At 45.2% G+C, this 18,935-nt stretch overlaps 1 protein-coding gene across 1 annotated transcript; it reads left to right on the top strand.

Moving 5' to 3' along the window:
- The first annotated feature begins 201 nt into the window (after positions 1 to 201).
- Positions 202 to 17,640, top strand: LOC108932068 (excitatory amino acid transporter 1-like). Its single transcript, XM_018748243.2, has 10 exons — positions 202 to 447; positions 1,964 to 2,216; positions 3,178 to 3,315; positions 9,444 to 9,648; positions 9,732 to 9,774; positions 11,358 to 11,629; positions 12,818 to 13,051; positions 13,178 to 13,372; positions 13,549 to 13,683; positions 14,748 to 17,640. Exons 2-10 carry the CDS (start codon positions 2,036 to 2,038, stop codon positions 14,956 to 14,958), a joined length of 1,614 nt encoding a protein of 537 aa, XP_018603759.1. The 5' UTR covers positions 202 to 447; positions 1,964 to 2,035; the 3' UTR covers positions 14,959 to 17,640.
- The last annotated feature ends 1,295 nt before the right edge of the window (positions 17,641 to 18,935 follow it).

Here is an 18,935-nt window from a genome sequence, read left to right as displayed (position 1 = left end):
AGCCAAACTGACAAAGCGTGAAAGACGCTTGAAAGAAGATGGAGAGAAAACAAGTTCGCGTCTCTACCCACGGCGAAACCTCATTACTCCGCGGGCCGCCGCCGCCGCGTCCAGGAGGGCGGGGTCGCGCGCCGCCCCTCGGTTGAGCTGGCAGTCCCCTCCTTCCCTCCCTCCCTCCCTGCGTTCGCGCGCGTGAGCGAGCGAGCAAGCGCGAGCGCCTCGCTCCGAGTGACGCTTTCGGGCGTTCTTAGAGCGCTGCCCACGTCCTCGCGCCACCACACGAGCGCGTCCGTGCATCCTCCACCGCTGGACTCTCTCTCGTCTCGTCAGTCGCTGTCTCACGGGACCTTTTCCTCTGCGCTGAGAGTGACCCGACGCACCGACGGTCGGACGGGCAAGCGCGGGGTTAGCCGAGAAGAGCGTCCTGGTGTGCAGAAGCGCAGAAAGGTCAGTCCACATTTCTTTTCAAAAACTTTTCTGTACATGTGGCATATGCTGCTCTGCGGCGCCGCGGCGCGCGCCCGGGATGCATGTGGGAGCTGTCAGCCGCCCTCGAGCTCGCTGCGTGCGCTCCGCACCATGCATGCCAAGCCATGCCAAGCCATGCCATGGCATGCTGCATGTGTCCGTCCGTCCGTCCGGCCGTGGATTCGCAGACGGAGCGCTGCTCGGTGGAAACGCTCCGCGGGCGAGTCGAGAGCGGAGAGGTGAGCTGCGCCGCAGAGGTTCCCTGTCCCTCCTCTCCACGCCCCGGCGCTGCGTGGATTTCTGAGCGTTTGTTCCCCCGAAACAAGAAAGCTTGTTTTTCCTTCAAGATTTAGGAACCTTCATTGATTCCCTCCCCCGTTTAGTACCTCTCACTACTTTTCTCTGAGTCTGGCAATTGTCATGTCAGTAGCAATTCTGATCATAAAATATGCTTGATCCAAGTTGCCAAGAATCGAAAGGGAAGTCAGTACCAACATCTGTGGGATAATTTCATTGAACTTTTGAGGATTAAGTCGCATTTGCATCTTCTTCGATAAGACCACACGCCAGTTACTGTAACCTTTCTTGCATTTGAACTGCATTATTGATTATGTACTTGTCTATTTGCATTTTCCATTATATTATTCATCGTGGCGTGAGATTCTTCTAAAGTTATATTCTGTTGCAAATAACTTAAACAAAATTTGTGTATATATGTGTCGACGTAAAGTTATTTTTATATGCAGTATGTATATTATATTTACATAAAGTTTTTTGTGTCGTTGAGGTTTTTAAATGTACATTCTGCTGTAAGTGACTAAGTGGCACATGCTACTCTGAAAGCGAAAAGGTGTGTTTAACTGTGGGCAGGACCAGGTTTGGTGAGACAGAAAGGCTGTAAATGAATATGTGGACCATGTTTAGGACTTTGGTAAATATGGCCTGCAGTCTGTACAGGAGGGCAGCGAGCGATTGTTGGTGTGAAGAAAGTAAGAATGGGGCGGAAAGGGTGCATATAGACGCTGCTCGATGAACGTGATTACAGTGGTTGGCTGAGGATATTGGGAACTTTAGAAACCTTTCTCTGGCTTTTCTCACACACAATGTTGTTCAGTGCACATATGAATTAATGAATGATTTTTTTTTTTCCCTTTTCTTCCATGAGCAGTGGTTACAAAAAGTTATTTCTGAGCTGCATGCCCACCTGTAAGATGTAGAGCAGTCTGCCTGGATTCAACTTGAGAGTTCTGGTGCATTTGTTTTTGTTGCATTATGCTTTGCAAGGTGCATGGTTGTTTTATTAGGGACTTGGATCATAGTACCTGTCTGTCTGTATTTATCTGTCTATTTATATTTTATCTATTTATTTCATTCATACTTGTAAATTTGTTTCTGTGTTTGCTGCTTCCTACTTATTCGAGAGTCTAGTGGTTGCCTGATGGAGATGCTGTCTCTTAAGGAGGTCTAATTGTGTCACCTCTTCAATGTTACCCAGCGAGAGTCCGGTGGTTGGAAGCAGGGAGGGACGGCAGGCAGTTCTGTGGAACGAGCGGCGCCAGCAGCAGACATGACCCAAAGTAACGGGGAGAACCCGCGTTCTCGGAGCAGGGTCCAGCAGATTCGTGAAGGCATCCACCTGCGCTCTATGAAGGCAAAGAAGAAGGTGGAGGACATCACCAAGGATGATGTCAAGAGCTTCATGAGAAGGAATGCCTTTGTCATCTTTACCGTCGCTGCCGTCATCATCGGTGAGTGCCGCCTGCAATTTCTCCACTGGCTCCTGTCGTGTTCCAAGCTGCCCGTGGACATCATCACTGACCTCTTCAGGACAGTCCATTCAGACAGCTGTTAATTTGTTGCTTGGCACCTTCATAAACGCAAAGCCTGATCATGATTTGCATGATGCCCCCAAACTCTATTCCCTACCTAGGTGCCTGTCTCTGGTCTGACACTTCACCTCCAACTTCAGCTTTGCCTCCAAGTTACTCATGTAATTTTACATATATGAAATCTATCTGAAATAAAGCATTGCTGGAGAATATGTAAGAAAATCCAGGAACTATTTACTCAGGCCATGTGCAAGTTCCTCTTAACTTGGAGGACAACCTTTTTTAAAATTTGATTTCAGTCCAAAGTCTGAGTTCGCTTGGAGTCAACAATGTAGTTCTGTTGCCAGTTAGGGGTGCTCTTGCGTTGTGCCATCAGTCGCCCCAACTGAAGCTACTTCTGTGGAACTACCACATAGAGCGCCCTTGATTTGATGCATGTCCTGACGGCAAGTATGACAGCACGAGAGGTGCTCTGTCAGTCTGAACCTGCTGGAATTAAGTAATCTAAACTGCAGGGTCTGTTGAATCACCCCCGCACATCTGGTGAGCAGGTTCCAACTTGTATATCTGAGCATGGAAATCCAGCTTTTCACGTTAACTGGCCGCAGGTACTTCAGCGATAGCAGAATGGTGGCACTAGGTGGAGACATGGTCTTTGCAGTTAGAAGCCCCAGCGGTGGAACTTTCATTCACCTTTATAGAAACTTATGGTAGAAGTTGGTGATCTTCCATGGCAGCACATATTGGGCCACCCGCGACTTGATCTTTAAGGATGTCCTCTCCACTTTCAAATTCGGCATTGTGGAAAGAAATTCACGAAACGTGACCTCAAAATCTGTAAGACGGTAACATCACATGCTGATGTCATCGCATTTTTCAGGTATAATACTGGGATTTGCCCTGCGGCCATACAAGATGTCCTATCGCGAGGTTAAGTACTTCTCTTTCCCGGGTGAACTGCTCATGCGAATGCTGCAGATGCTGGTGCTCCCCCTGCTGGTGTCCAGTCTCATTACAGGTAAGCGCCGTTCCTGAGCTCCCCCTACTGGCCTTCAGGTGCATTACATGTACGCGCAGCTTGGCTCTGAGCGGAGGTTGGCCCCAAGCCCCCAAGTCCAGAATGATTGTTCTCCATCCAGCACTTCCCACAGAAGGTCCATACCTCTCTGCCTTCTGTTACACGCCCACGGTAGATTATCACCTGATCAACAAATGTCAAGACGTTTCATATTCAGCCAGTAATTTTCATTCTGTGAAACACTGGCAGATATTTCCTGCTAAACGTGTTCACGTCACGGCAAGCCTCCCCATTCACCCCCAGTATTGCTGGGGATCCCAAAAATGGTGTATATAGGAGCAGATTAGAGTTATGGGCAGAAAAAAAATGAAGTTTTATCCCATTTTAAAAAAAAAAAAAAAAAAAAAAACACGTAGAAGAAACAGGCAGAAAAACGACAAACATATTATTTAACAAAAGACACCGATCCTCTCAGGAATATCAAATTATGCTGTACAAAAAAATGTAACAACATCACCCTCTCCCTTTTATGAAGGGGGAAAGAAATGCCTTCAAGTAAACAGTTCCATTTGCAATTGTTCAACAAGTTTTGTTTCGGTGACCCGGGTTAGATTTCCACCGATGTCCCCGAGGCTTCAGTCCATTGAAAATTTCTGTCATTCACTAAAAGTCGCTGTGCTCTCAAGTGTACGCGGCTACTTCTGTTTAGAGGAACGCGTATGGATGCGGTCCAAGGAAACCATCAGCTCGGGTTTGTTTGAAGTCCGTAGTTTTAGAACCTTGATGAGTTAGTTTGCTTACACTTCTCTTAACGCGAGGCTTCTAAAACGTCCCTTTAGTTTGTATTTTTTGGCATAATCGGTGCCTGCCTGCAGTGCGCACCTGTGTGGATTATTTTGTTTTGTTGGTTCAGCTTTTCGTGTTTGTTGTTCTCCGTGTCCGTCGGCTGAAACGAGCTGAATTCACCCAAAGAAAATGATTCGCTGCTTTTTGCCCTTTTTTTGCAAGGAGAAAACCTTTTTAGAACTGGATCTTTCTGGCTCCCAGAACTTTATCACTCCTCTGGGCTTCGGTGTCCCCCAAATGCGGAGCAGTTTCATCTGAGTGCTTGTTCCTCAGCATTGGAGTCTCTGTCCTAAAGACTTGCCTCTGACCACTCAGTTCGATCTATTGTAACTATTTTGGTTCATTAACCGCTTTTTATGCCTTTTCAATCTCAAATTTGTTTGCTTGCATTGGGATTAAGCATAGCAGCAAATCATCATTCTTCAAGTAGGTTTCCAGCAGCTACATGTGTGGATCTCTAGCAATAAGAAGCATCTCAGTGTGAACATTTCCCTCTTGCCCTCTTTCCCTAACACATACTGATGATAAAAAGTTCATACTAGCGTTTACTGAGAAACATTGTCACTAGTTGTGGACATTTCAAGTTTCTCTGGTCACCCCCTTCAGAAAAGATTCCCACATGTGAATAAACCACGAGAAATATGACTGCCTGAAGCTACGGACGTGCGGGCAAGTTCAAGATCCTTCAGATGCCTATAAAACCAGGGATGTGAGATTTGACATACTTTACCTTTGGGGGATGCAGGACCATTGACACAGCTTCTGGAGACTCTTTGGATGTGGCACAGTAGATGTCAGTAGAGTAACAGGGAAGATAACGAATTACATAGCTGCCCTTGTGTAAAAAGTGTTAGGCTGATAGACGTGTAATTCAACATGGATAAAATTGTCTGCTGGGCAGAATGATGATTTAATGTGTATCCCAGGTAACAGCTGTGGACTCCATAAATCTGCCAAGATTGCTTCAGCGATGGGAAGCATGCATTGTCCAGCACCCTATTGTCGGGATCTTTGATGTCCAGTGGGAGAGGGTGACGTCATAGTTACAGCCCTGTTGGGATCACAATGGAGACCTGTCACACGCTGGTTCCGTGCAACCATGCGCCACATATCCTTGCATCCGTAGCCCGCTGTTATGGTACTCGGAGCACAATAGGTTTTTGTTTTAGTTCCGGATTCGCTAAACCCACCATCATTTATGAAAGTCGATCTATTTCAGATGGCTGTGTTTTTTGTTATGATTGCATGCAGATGCCCCCCCCCCAACTACCTTTCCATGACTGAGTGATTGAACTGATTGAACAAGGTTTATTCCTCTTCTTGCTTTAAATCCTTAGTTATGGTGCACGTTGGTAATTCGGTCCTAGTGTTTTGGATCGAATGAGGTATGGAAGCATTGCTACCACTTTTCAGCTCTTGTGTTCCCTTTTCTTTGGAACTGGCATTCAGATTAATGTTTTCTATGTAGAATGAAACAGGCTGTTTTGGCAGTTTTTACTTTACTGGCAACGAGGTTCTCGGTAGGTCCACGTTCAGGTTTGAAGTGGTCATTACCGAGTTACGTAGATGATGATGAGTTTGCCGCGTGTCAACGGAGACAGAAAGGAGAGGTGAACTGTGTTCTCTCAACATGAGGACTACAGGTAACAAATCGCTCGGACATCTTGCCATGTGAAAGTCCTTGCACCTCTTTTTTCCAGCTTCTCTTGGTTTCCAGTTTCTGGCAGGGGGACACTCAACTCTTTGTGCTCTGCAGAGCGAGAAAGAGAAGAAGAGAGCGAGCGAGGGAGGGAGTGAGGGGACACGATGAGAGGGCCGGTAAAGAAAGGACGCCCACTGCTGCGGCGCGTTGGGAACGTCAGCTGTTGCTAATCAGCAATGTAGGGCTTGTGATGAGTGGTGCTCTCGCCTCTCCATCCTGCTCCGCTTCACACGCATAAAGGACACAAATTGCCCTCTGTCCCCCCTTCAGAACCATATTGTTTTCTGGAATTCTGTGCAGTGGGTGTCCAAGTGAAGCCTATTGGACATTCTGGAGCCTAACTGCCACACCTCCCCCCATCTGTGCTTCCCATGACATCATTAACACTCACCTAGAGCGTTCTTCTTTGGCTCAGAATATCGTGAGCCCAAGGACATGCTTATATGCGTTTAGTGTGCATACAGTTGAGTGCCTATTACCCGTTATACCTCAGCCGAGATCCAACTAGTCATATGCTTGGTGGCCTTGGTTTAGACGAAGAACTGTAGCTACTAAATCATACAACATTTTGTGAATTATGGCTGATGTGGACCATTGTTGGATTTGTAATTGTGTAATTGCTTCCTAGAGGAGCAACTTACTTTGTTTAAATCCAGCCTGGCTTTGCCTGCCTCAGCAGGGGGATTTTATTTGCAATCAGTGGTTTTTCTTATTGTTTTCATCAGATGCAGTTATGAAATTCTGAAGCAGGTCTCTTTCAAGCAGTACTGTACATGATGGAGCTTTTCTTCCTGTGAGGAGAGGGAGAAAAAGAGCAAGAGGGGGGTAACTCTGTTTCATCTTTTTTTTTTTCTTTTTTTTTTTTCCCCCCCTCCCTTTCTCCCTCAGCATTTCCACTTGGTGAGAATGAACTTCTTCTTTACTCCTAGCCATGCAATTGTGGGGCCTATGTTTGCTGTTGCTGGGACAACGGCGTTGTGAGAGCATGGCAAGTGGACAAGTTTCCCAGGCCCATGAAAAAGGATAGAGCAGTGGGCTGGGGTCCAGAATTGGGGCTGAGAGAGAGGGAGACACAGATAAAGTGGGGGCCAGGATTGGGTTTGAGAGAAAGGAGAGGCAGAGAGGATAGGCCTTGGGACTAAGAAAAGGCAAGAGACTGGAACTCAGAGATTGAACGGGGAATGAGTGGGGGAGAAATAAAGGGCATGGAAAGAGCCAGGCTGTGGCAGAGGAAAGGGTCCCCGGGTGGTTGTATGTGGGGGTGGCATGGTGAGGGCTGACAGGTGTGTGAGTAACGTGGGTGCTAGGCTGCAACACGGCCATTACAGAATGGCTCGAGAGCAGGGCTCATGCAGCATATACTCGACCCCGTACAAAGATGCCTTCGTTGGAGCTGACTGCAGTGTTGACTGTACTCAGCTTTGTCAGCAGAAACTTCCTCTACAGCGGCCTTTACTTCCCAGACATCACACTCTTTCAGTTTCACTTTCTTGGGCACTGAGACCTTTGGAATCTGCAGGAATCTAGATTACTACCGCCAGCTGCCCAATTGCAGAGATTATTTGCCAGTAACATCTGTCATACACTTACCGGAGAGTCTTTGTTGACAAAGCAATGTCCACTTTCTGTAACTGGGTGTATCCCGGAGAATATATTGAGGACTGTGAAATACAGTACTGTCTACCTATAGCCTGAGTTGGATCTTTACTGAGTTATTCGCTGGAACAGCCAAGTGTCTAGACAGAGCCTAAAACTGGTGCAAAGTTTTGATTTTTCAGCCAGAGATACCCAGTCATCCCACATTCCTTGATTTTGCTGCTGGGAGAGAAAAAGAGACCAAGATGTTATAACAGGCAGAGTCACGTGAAGGGTCACAGAGAAGGTCACAAGTGGGGTCAGTGGCAAGATCTCAAGGGGGTGGGGGAGTCACTGGCAGGTTAAAGGGCAACACTTTTGACCTTCACAGTTTCATCTCATGCTTTCTGGAGCCTCGTGTGCTTTTTTTTCACCGACAAATGTGTGGAATCAGGAATGCAGGAAGTGGGGACTTACCATACTTACACAAGAAAAGCATCCTCACATGTGCCACTTTGCTGGATTTTGTTACCACCAGTTTGGGATACTTTTTACAGCACACTACCACAGTTAAGTTCCTTTAATGACTGTGTTTAGAAGTTTCCTTTAATCCATATGAATAGCCAGGCTTATTATTCCACTAATTACAAAAACTACTTCAGATGATTGTGGTAACAATTCATATATTTATTTACATTTATGGGGGCGCGGTAGCGCAGTGGGTTGGACCGGGTCCTCCTCTCTGGTGGGTCTGGGGTTCGAGTCCCGCTTGGGGTGCCTTGCGGCGGACTGGCGTCCCGTCCTGGGTGTGTCCCCTCCCCCTCCGGCCTTACGCCCTGTGTTCCCTGCGACCCCGTATGGGACAAGCTGTTCAGAAAATGTGTGTGTGTATTTACATTTATTCATTTAATTGATGCTTTTTCCCAAGAAGACTTACAGCGTTAAGATAGTTACAGTTATTTACCCATTTATACAGCTGGGTAATTTTTACTGGGGGGTGCAGTGGCGCAACGGTTTGGCTGGGTTCTGCTCTCTGCTGGGTTTGGGGTTTGAGTCCTGCTTGTGGTGCCTTGCGATGGACTGGCATCCCATCCTGGGTGTGTCCTCTCCCCCTCCAGCCTTACGCCCTGTGTTGCCAGATTAGGCTCCAGCTTACCGCGACCCCATTTGGGACAAATGGCTTCAGCCTGTGTGCGTGTGTGTGCGTTTTAGGGTAAGTAGCTCAAGGGTACTACAGCTGGAGGTGGGAATCGCACCTGCAACCTTTTGGGTCCAAAAGCAGCAGCTCTAACCACTGCTCTACCAGCTGTTATATATATAAAATAAACAATTTGAGGACAGTGCTCATCCTTTATATCATATATCAGAATATTTCAGCCTTTGCTTGATACCAGTGAGAAGTTCTCTTTATGAAGATCAGTCTAATTGTTAAATTGTGGAAGACTGTAATGTATTCAGGGGGCGCGGTGGCGCGGTGGCGCGGTGGGTTGGACCGCAGTCCTGCTCTCCGCTGGGTCTGGGGTTCGAATCCCGCTTGGGGTGCCTTGCGACGGACTGGCATCCCGTCCTGGGTGTGTCCCTTCCCCCTCCGGCCTTACGCCCTGTGTTGCCGGGTTAGGCTCCGGTTCCCCGTGACCCCGTCAGGGACAAGCGGTTCTGAAAATGTGTGTGTGTGTGTGTGTGTGTGTGTGTGTGTGTGTGTGTGTAATGTATTCATTTTTGTAACCATTATTATAAGTAATACCAGAGAAAAATCAATATTTTTTTATATCTTTCTGGTGTTATGGCTATATATTAGAGTGCAATATCGTCTAAATGGTGTACTCATGATTGTGGAAATGTAGATGGGATAGAAGGTGTTGTTCTTGGTCTTACAATGATTTTTATTTTTATAGCAACAGCTTTTTTTCCCTTCAGTGACATATGTGTATTTCCTTCCGGAGAGTTAGTAGGGATTGCCGGATCCCCCTTTGGTGAATAACAGTGTCACCACCTGTCCCCGTAGGCATGGCAGCACTGGACAGTCGAGCCTCAGGAAAGATGGGCATGCGTGCAGTGGTATACTACATGACCACCACAATCATCGCTGTCTTCATTGGCATTATCATGGTGCTGATCATACACCCAGGAAAGGGCTCCAAGGATGAGTTCACACGGCAGCAAAAGATTGAGCAAGTCAGCCCTGCCGATGCCTTTCTGGACCTCATCAGGTACTCAGTAGGGTCCTTTTAAGGCTCAGAGTTCTTCATTCATGATTATAGGAATGACATATATTTTTGATCTTTTACTCTAGGAACATGTTCCCTCCAAACCTGGTCCAAGCCTGCACACAGCAGGTAAGGGTGATTTGATTTCATTTTATTTATTTATTCAAAAGTAGAAACTATAGATTTGGATCACTGCAATATAAAGACAATCAACGTACTAAGAAAATGCAAATGCACAGAAGTACATAATAGAGCTCAGTAGTGAGGAAGGTTTGTATGAGCAACCTAAGATGATGTGAAAAATATGACCTAATCTTCCAAAGTGCATTCCACAGGTCTAGTGATGACTTTCGTTTCAACTCTGGAGTGAACCATATATTTATCAGTTTCTTATAGCATGGACCGAGAGCAACAAACGAAGCTTTATATTAAAGATGGTTTGAGCAGTTAAACGAATGTGGCTCCAGTAAGCTTGTATCCATCACATTCTGAGGAAAAACATGGTGCAGATAATATGCTGTTGCTGGAAGTATCCTGTAAAGATGTACTAGAGTAAGGTACACTTGGTGAATGAACTTGGAATACAAAGGTTATTCCTGTTAATTAGAACTGTGGTGCTTCTATTGTTAAAATTTATTTATGTAATAACACCAGTCATGCGTTTCTAAACCACCCATCCCGATCCTGCCGCTATGCTTGTCTGAAATTTTGAAGGTTCAGGTACTGAATGTTAGGTTCCACATGACTAGGAGGTCAGCACTCCCCTCGCACCCTGGTACTTCCTGTGTAGCCCCCATGGTTCCCCAAGATGAAAGAGGCTACACTCTGCTTCAGGCACTGTTTTAATTGGTCCTAATTACCAATGTATAACCGAACTGCTGTACTTAATTGCTGAGGCATTCGAGCCGCTGCCATGTTCACATCCCTGGCTCCTTTGTAGGGCAGGAAACCAGAACTTTCCCCTCCACTGGCTGTAGCCACTTGCTTTAGCCTTTCAGAGTGCAGGCTTGGGGACTTCATTGAAAAGCGTTTCTGCAACACAGGAACACTTGCCAACGAGGACAATTCGAGCCCAGCTTTTACCCCTTCTGGAGAGGACAGGGCATTATTTTTTACACAGGGCAGAAGCATTGAATTGAGTCTAGAATGGATATCAATAACCATGAAGTGACAAATCTGTGGATCTTGTTACCAAAAAGGAAGCATATAAAGAATAGAAAAATGGTTAACCCAGTGTGAAGCAGCAGGAAATGTGTGAGGCTGTGGTGGGGGGTCGGTGGAAGCAGGGGCTGCTGGGAGGGCACAGTGAAGGCCTGGCAGAGCAGTTACAACAGCGGGGGTTCGGGGGATTGCAGGAAAGGGGCCCAGACAGAGGGAAGGGGGCTAATGGGCTGCACAGTGCAAAGGCAGGGAAGAGAGGCACCCCCCGGGGGGGCAAAACCCACACTTCGAGTTCCGGACAACATGCCTCCCCCAGCTCAGAGGCAGTTATTGGAGCCAGCTGGATGCAGAGGGACAAATTTTTTAAAATTTATAATAAAAGCTATATTCATTCTTGTGACTCTGAGTGAAGCAGTCTGAACAGTGAGATGGTCATGTCCATGTTTTCCTTTTCACATCCCATCTTCTGGCCTTGTCTTTTATTTCGATTTTTCCATAAGGAGGGTCTTGTTCAATCTAACCTCAGTTTACTCTCTATCTCAACTTTCCAGTTTAAGACTCAGTATGGCAAGCGGGTGGTGCAGGTGAAGGTGACGGTGAACGACACCATCTTTAACCTCACCAACGGGACCCAGGAGATCACGAAGGAGGAGATCATCCCCGTGCCAGGCACTGTGAATGGCGTTAATGCCCTGGGCCTGGTGGTCTTCTCCATGTGCTTTGGCCTGATTATCGGCAACATGAAGGAACATGGCCAAGCCCTCAGAGACTTCTTTGACTGCCTCAATGAGGCCATTATGAGGCTGGTGGCCATTATCATGTGGTGAGTGTGTATGAGAAGAGGAGAGCTGCAACAGCCTGACTCTTCAATGCAGTCAGTAGCATAGTAGTGAAGAAATTCAGCCAAAGGCTTGCTTCCGAGGTTCTGGATTTCTGTTCTCCATTTTTTCCTTCCTTGATGGTGTATCTCAAGTCCTGCATGTGATGATCATTGGAATACTTTTTAGGTCTGATTTTATTAACTGGTCCTTAACGCCCTCTGCGTACTTGTTTCAGATGAGATCTTAGAATGTCATCAAAGGAATGGGCTCCAGTACTGGAACGGTATAAATTGGACATGGTGGTAATAAATTTAACTATGTAGCAGGAGTACGAGATAGTTGTATTAATGACTGGCAGCTCTGGTTCTCTGCTGTCAGCAGCTGTTATTGCACCAGAGACCACCTAGTCTGTGAGGTCAATAACCTATATTGAGACCTTTCAAATCTTCAACAGTCCCAAAGCAACACATTCTGATGACCCATTCCACACAAGTTAGAGGGCTTGAAGGCTGAATGATCAAAGTGTGCCACAGGCCTTTGCTACAGGAATACACTATAAATACTTTAAAGCATGTTTAAAGTGTGACAATGTTAAAAATGAAATATAATCAAAAATACTTTATGAAGCATTTCTGTAATATTTAACACAACCCAGACAACAATAATAAGATTCAGCTCACATCATAGGAATTACTCTGAATTCTTCAATTTAAAAAAAAAAATGCATAGACCACTAAATATTTGGTTGTTAAACACAGGCTAGTTTTCAAAGGTCTGGGTTTTTCTTGAGGAACAGGTACTTACTGGCAGGGTTCTGCTGGGCAGAGTGGCTCTAAACGGTTAGTGTTGGTTGTTCTAATGTTGCTTTTACTGTGAAGGCCAAACCCCTGATGCCTTTTGTACAGCTGTACAAACATTAAGTCCTGTAGCACCTGGACCACCTGCCAGCTTCTTGGTGATTTCTAACTTGGCCTTCAACATTTCCACAAAAATGGAGATAACTCTGGGAAAGAAATCCGGGGTCATCCTTTCATTCCCAGAAAGGACAACGAAATGCTTTTAGTGAATGTATTTTATGCACATTATGAAACATGGACTGAATGAATCAGTATGGCCAATTCTACTAGTCAGACAACACAAACATAGAAAAGCATAACAGTTTCCTCTTACTTCTCTCCCCCACCCCACAGGTATGCTCCTATTGGTATCCTCTTCCTCATTGCAGGCAAGATTGTCGAAATGGATGACATAACAGAGATGGGTGGGCAACTGGGTATGTACACCATCACTGTCATCATCGGCCTGCTGATCCATGCCATTTTCGTGTTGCCCACCCTGTACTTTGTCATCACCCGGAAGAATCCCTTTGTCTTCATTGCTGGGCTGCTGCAAGCCCTGATCACTGCCCTGGGTACCTCATCCAGGTAGGAGCCCCAAGGCCCAATCCAAATTGAAAAATGTGTTATTAATATGTTGGCCTTGACATTGCTCATGGGTGCAGACCTGTGGACTTGATGTGCGTGAGACCCTAATGTGCTTCTGGCTTGTAGCTCAGCCACCCTGCCCATCACCTTCAAGTGTCTGGAGGAGAACAACAAGGTGGACAAGCGTGTGACACGCTTTGTCCTGCCAGTGGGAGCCACCATCAACATGGACGGCACTGCGCTCTACGAGGCTTTGGCCGCTATTTTCATTGCGCAGGTCAACAACATGGATCTGAACTTTGGCCAGATTATCACCATCAGGTATGGTGTGAATAGTGCCAGTGTCCACTTTCTGCCCATATAGTGAACAGTTCTTTTTAAGAGTTAAAAAAAAAAATTGAAATCAGAATCTGTCTCATTGACAATTTACAATTCACGAGTCCAAGTTTCCTCTGGACGTTTGAAATATAAGCTGTGCATATTGTGTTGCTGTACAGTATCACTGCTACAGCTGCCAGTATTGGTGCTGCTGGAATCCCCCAGGCTGGACTAGTCACCATGGTGATCGTGCTGACCTCAGTGGGATTGCCCACGGATGACATCACCCTCATCATTGCAGTGGACTGGTTCCTGTGAGTACCTGCCCCATTCCTACTACTTAAACAACTGACAAAGATATGTGTAACCTGTGTATCACAACACACTTTACAATGGAGTCATTATAAAGTAATGGGGATAGCTGGTAGTGTAGCGGTTAGAGCTACTGCCTTTGAACCCAAAAGGTTACAGGTTTGAATCTCAGCTCCATCTGTAGTACCCTTGAACAAAGTACTTTCCCTGAGTTGCTCCAGTAAAAACTACCCAGATGTATAAATGGGTGAATAATTGTGAAGTACCTTAACATTGTAAGTCGCTTTGGAGAAAAGCATCAGCTAAATGAATAAATGCAGGTATTGATTTTTTTTTTTGAGTTGGAAGCATAATTCTCTCGATGAGATTAATACTATCAAATAAAATGCCCCCTCAGAAGAAAACAGGGCTCATTAAGTACTCAAGGAAGGATGCAACTGTACCTGATGCTGTTCTAGATAACCTCACTGCTGCCTTCTCTGCAACTAAGTGGTATTTCCTCCATACCCTTGGCTGTAATGAAAGGCTGTGTGTCTGTCTGTCTGATTTTCACACTGCTGTGACACATGGACACTTAAAGCAGTCCTTCTTGGCCTTTCTCAAACCAGCCACAATGGTAACCCACCTATCCCATCCATGCCTCATTTATTAACTCTGAAAACAAGGAGTCAGGGATAGAGTTGACTTCAGTAATGGCATCACAAAAGGTGTGTGTGTGTGTGTGTGTGTGTGTGTGTGTGGGTGGCGGTGTAGGGTCTGGGTGGGTCAGGGCAGGTCCTGTCCCACAAGCTGAAAGGCTATCACAGAAGGATAGGGGGTCAACCAAAAGTTGTAGGGCTTGTTGGGGCTCCCAGTAGGAAGAAGGCAGTCAACACATGGCTTACACAGCAGTCTTTGTGACCAACAGAATGTTGTGCATTTACTTCTGGATCTCCCTGAACTTACTACATATTTAGTGTTTGCCCTGTGCCCCTAAGAATGCTCCATGCAAACTGCCAGTTGGCTACCAGCTTCACTTCGAGGGCGTGCATCCACTTACTTCTCCCCTAATCCGGTTCCCACACAGGGACCGCCTGCGCACCACCACCAACGTCCTGGGTGACTCAATTGGGGCCGGAATTGTGGAGTACTTGTCAAGACATGAGCTGCAGACGAAGGATGCAGAGATGGGCAACTCAGTGGTAGAAGAGAACGAGATGAAGAAGCCATACCAGCTCATCTCCCAGGAGAACGAGTATGAGAACGAGAAGACCCCAGACAGCGAGACCAAGATGTAACCTCCCAAGTCATGTGCGGACACCCACTGCGTCCTGGGAGGAATTCCGCTTTTCTTTTAAGAGAAAAGAGAGCCTATTGGTGTTGGAGTGTTTTTTCCTTTTTGTACTTTTTTTTTTTTTTTTTTTTTTTTTTACCCCTCATTGTTGTAGATTCTGGAGCAGCTACAGGTGTCATTTTTTCCCCACCATTTACTGTCTGTTTGATGTTGTATTTTTAACATGAATTGTGTTATTCCTGATAGTGAAGCAGTCCTCAGTACTATATGTGAGAACTGCCTGCAGCACAATCCTACCTGTGATTGACTGTGTTTCAGTCTGTCTGTACTCACAAATTACGCATGGAATTGCATGGTCTCGTTTCCCAAATTCAGAATGTAGTACATGTGTTTCCTCATGTAACTGTCATACATTTTCTGAGAAACTGAATGATCAGTAGGAATAAGGTTGTACATGGATTCTCCCATGTTGGATTGCTTGTATCAGTTTTTTAATTTTTTTTTTTTGGATCACAATGTATTACTGGGAGTGGGTTTATATTCACAGGTGAAAATAAATTACTGTGAAGATTTATTCCTCTGTACTTTCTGCTGGGGAAATTTGGTCAATATGAAAGTACTTAAAGTTGTCAGGGAAAAAAAAACTTCAATAAGCATACAGAGCAGAGTAGGGTCAAGGTCTGATTAAGAATGTGGTAATTGACTGGAAATGCTGATTGGCAGGAAATACTGGATTGGGTGTGATCCCACCAAGGCTGCTGACCATGTTGGAACTGGAGAAGGATAAGAGGGCTGGAGTGGACAGGGCAGGTCTTAAGGCAGGGACTTGCATAAATGGAATGTCAACTGGATGCAGAAAAGCCATGTGATGGTTAGAATTAAGCTGAGCATGGGAACATCTCCATCAGAAAAACTGAGGCAGGAGCATGCGATATATTGGGGCACACTGAATTCAGGGGGTAACTGGTTGTGTGACAATAATGGGTGGGGTCACAGGTTTTATTCATTCTTTTTCCCCTAGGTGAATCAGTCAAATAAATAAAAGAAAATAACTGCCCTGTTGACTGCAAGACAGACGAAAGAAAGCCCCTATCCGAAAAAGCGTTATAACCCTTTAGGATATGACAAACTGGAAAAATAATACTCAATCAACATGATATCTAAAAACTCAATTTTTTTCAACCCCAAAATGTACCTCTTCCTTAGACCCCTACTTCAGTCCACAGAAAGTGTCTTTATTGCTGTTAAATGGTTGCAGCTGCTGTTTCCGTCAACAAGCCTACACCTAGGGTTCAACCATCGCTGAAGGAGATGAAGGCCACGATTAGTCCACTGCTACCAGAGAGTACTTACATTGCCTCTGGTAGTAATAGCTCCTACCTGACATAACCTACTTGGACGTGGGTTGATCTACCTAAGTGTGGTGACCGTTTGTGATTAACCAGGAATAAAGTATATGTAATGAAATGTGCTTAAGTTGGCAAATTAATGTCTGTATGTCACCAAAATGAGGACTTGCATGCGTCCACAGCAGAAGTGTATTTCAATTCTAATTACACCGTAGTGACTGGTTTTCCAATTCTAGTTGTTGTTACGAGTAAAGGCGCAGGCTGTTGAGAGGTGCAGCATTTTTTTTTTTAGAATGAATGGTGGCTGAATTTGAAGAATTGTGTGGGATGCATTGTGAGGTGTTCTGTGTTCCCTGGAGCTGGGGGGTGAAACACCTTGGGGTCGCGGTGCGGAGTTGGAGAATCCCAGCATCCTTGCTGTTTGTTTCTGACCTGACTTGGTAATGCAATACACACGGAACCAGGAGGCTTTGGGCACCTAGGCCTAAGCTTGAGTCCCAGTCTGTCCTGAACCAGAATCCTCCTGAGTGAGCTTTATGTAGGCAAATTTCCTTGGTCTTCAGATTTTCCTTTTTGATTCCTGACTTTTTAATTATTTTATTTTTTATAATGTTTTTAATGCGGTCTCTCTTTTTTTTTTTTAAATGTTACACTTGCACAAGAAGGCCTACTTTACCTACTTTGCATCCACACTGTTGTACTTACGGGATGGACGTCCATCCACAAGAGCACCATGAGTAAACAGCAGGTGGCATGGTGTTGAGTATGTACCTGAGTATATTTCTAAAAGAAGCATTGGATCTTGTGACTGGTTTCTTTTACCACTGGGTGTCTTCACTGATGTTAGGCTGTTTTATTTAAATTTTCCTTCTTATTTTATTCTGTAGGTAAACTGAGCCTTCTAACAGATGCAACTATACAATTTGTAATATTTTTTTTGTTCATTTTTCTAACTGGTATTGTACTGCATGGGGAAATGTTTTTTAGATTTTTTTTATATAGAGAATTTGTAGATATGTTTGTAAATTAACATTAGAATATACAAATGTGTGTTTACTTGAGGAAGTCTACTGTAAATTTGCTACAAAGGAAGTGTATTTTCTGGAAAGGTGAAAAAATGCCTGCATTACGTCTTAGTTGACACAAAACAGCAGGGCCTGTGCTGATCATGTATGAACTAACTAGATTGGAAACTGTGACTTTACGTTATTTTGTACTTGGTCATTTTTATTTGTGTGTGATTCCTGCTGATCCACAGCACATAGTGAGAAACGCACACAATGGTAGATTTGTCTTTGGTAATGATAGTTTTGAAGAAAATAAAAATGAAAAATACATATCCAGTGAAGAGTATTTTGTTAATGTTACAGGTAGAGCTTCTATTGTTTCTTCCAGCATTTTATTATGAAGTGCAGATAATGACCCCTTTGCCTCTGATACCTGATAAGGACGAATGCAATGAGGAAAGGCAATATCCCCCTTTATTAAAGACGATGTTCCCCTTCATTAAAAGTAATCCCCAAGTCCTTTTTTGATTTCTTTTTCCATTTGAGGATCACATTACCCTCTATAGAATGGATGAGATGCACCAATGAAAAGGAGACACTCACCCAGGTGCCTCAGAATTATCGCTTCTGTTCTGCCTGCGTTCTTGTTCGTTATGTTTCAAAAAGTATCCGCAACACACGTCAACACCACAGAAAGCTGCACTGTGCTGCTCTTCCACAGACTAATTTCACCTCCCTACTTTATACCTTTGAGGTAGTTAGTTATTTGCTAAAATACTCTTCATGGCCTGTCTACTGTTAGGTTTTGGCTGGAAGCAACCTTTGTAACTGTGGCAGAAGAAGTGGCCCGTGCCCCCTTCTCATACTTCTCGTGTGCGACTCAAAAAAAAGGTTTGATTTTGCTGCCATCTTCTGGGAAGGCATCTCTTGTGTAAGGGAAACCGTCCACCCGTCGTCAACAGCCGTTCGTCCCAAGCAGGGTCACAGCGAGCCAGAGCCTTACCCAGCAACACAGGGCGCAAGGCCGGGGGGGGGGGGAGGGGACACACCCAGGACAAGACGCCAGGCTGGGCTTGAACCCCAGACCTGCCACATAGCACTGGCTGAACCCGCCACACCTCCATGTCCCCCTCAGTGTAAATGGTTTTGTTTCGTATTCGTTTTTTTCCATTATCGATAGCCGATAGCTCTAATACAGGATCATGGTGGTCGGGAGTCTATCTCAGTCACTATATTGCAGGCTCATTAAATTGCAGCACAATCACACGTGTTCACAAACTACAGTGTCAGCGAAATAAGTAAATGTTACAGGTAATTTTTTTGCAGTGTGGAAGGGAACTCATAGGGACACGGGGAGAACATGCAAACTCAACACTGACTGAAATCCACATTTGAATGCACTGTCCACACAGTGTGAGGCGCTGGTCTCATGTAAATCTCTCTCAGCAGGTTTTATCCATGACTCATATGTATTTATATCTAAAAAACGATTACTGGCAACATAATTAAGGGATTGTGTGAGATACTGAGATAAGTTGTTTTTGCAAACATACACGATAACAGCGGTGGAAAACCTATTAGCCGATGCCGTACAAGTGGTCGTCTGATAAAAATGCCTGGCCCTG

The sequence above is a fragment of the Scleropages formosus genome, chromosome 6 (assembly GCF_900964775.1).
Source record: "Scleropages formosus chromosome 6, fSclFor1.1, whole genome shotgun sequence".
NCBI lineage: Eukaryota > Metazoa > Chordata > Actinopteri > Osteoglossiformes > Osteoglossidae > Scleropages > Scleropages formosus.
Note: the sequence above shows the minus strand (reverse complement) of the source record. Positions and strands in the feature narration are given on the sequence as shown.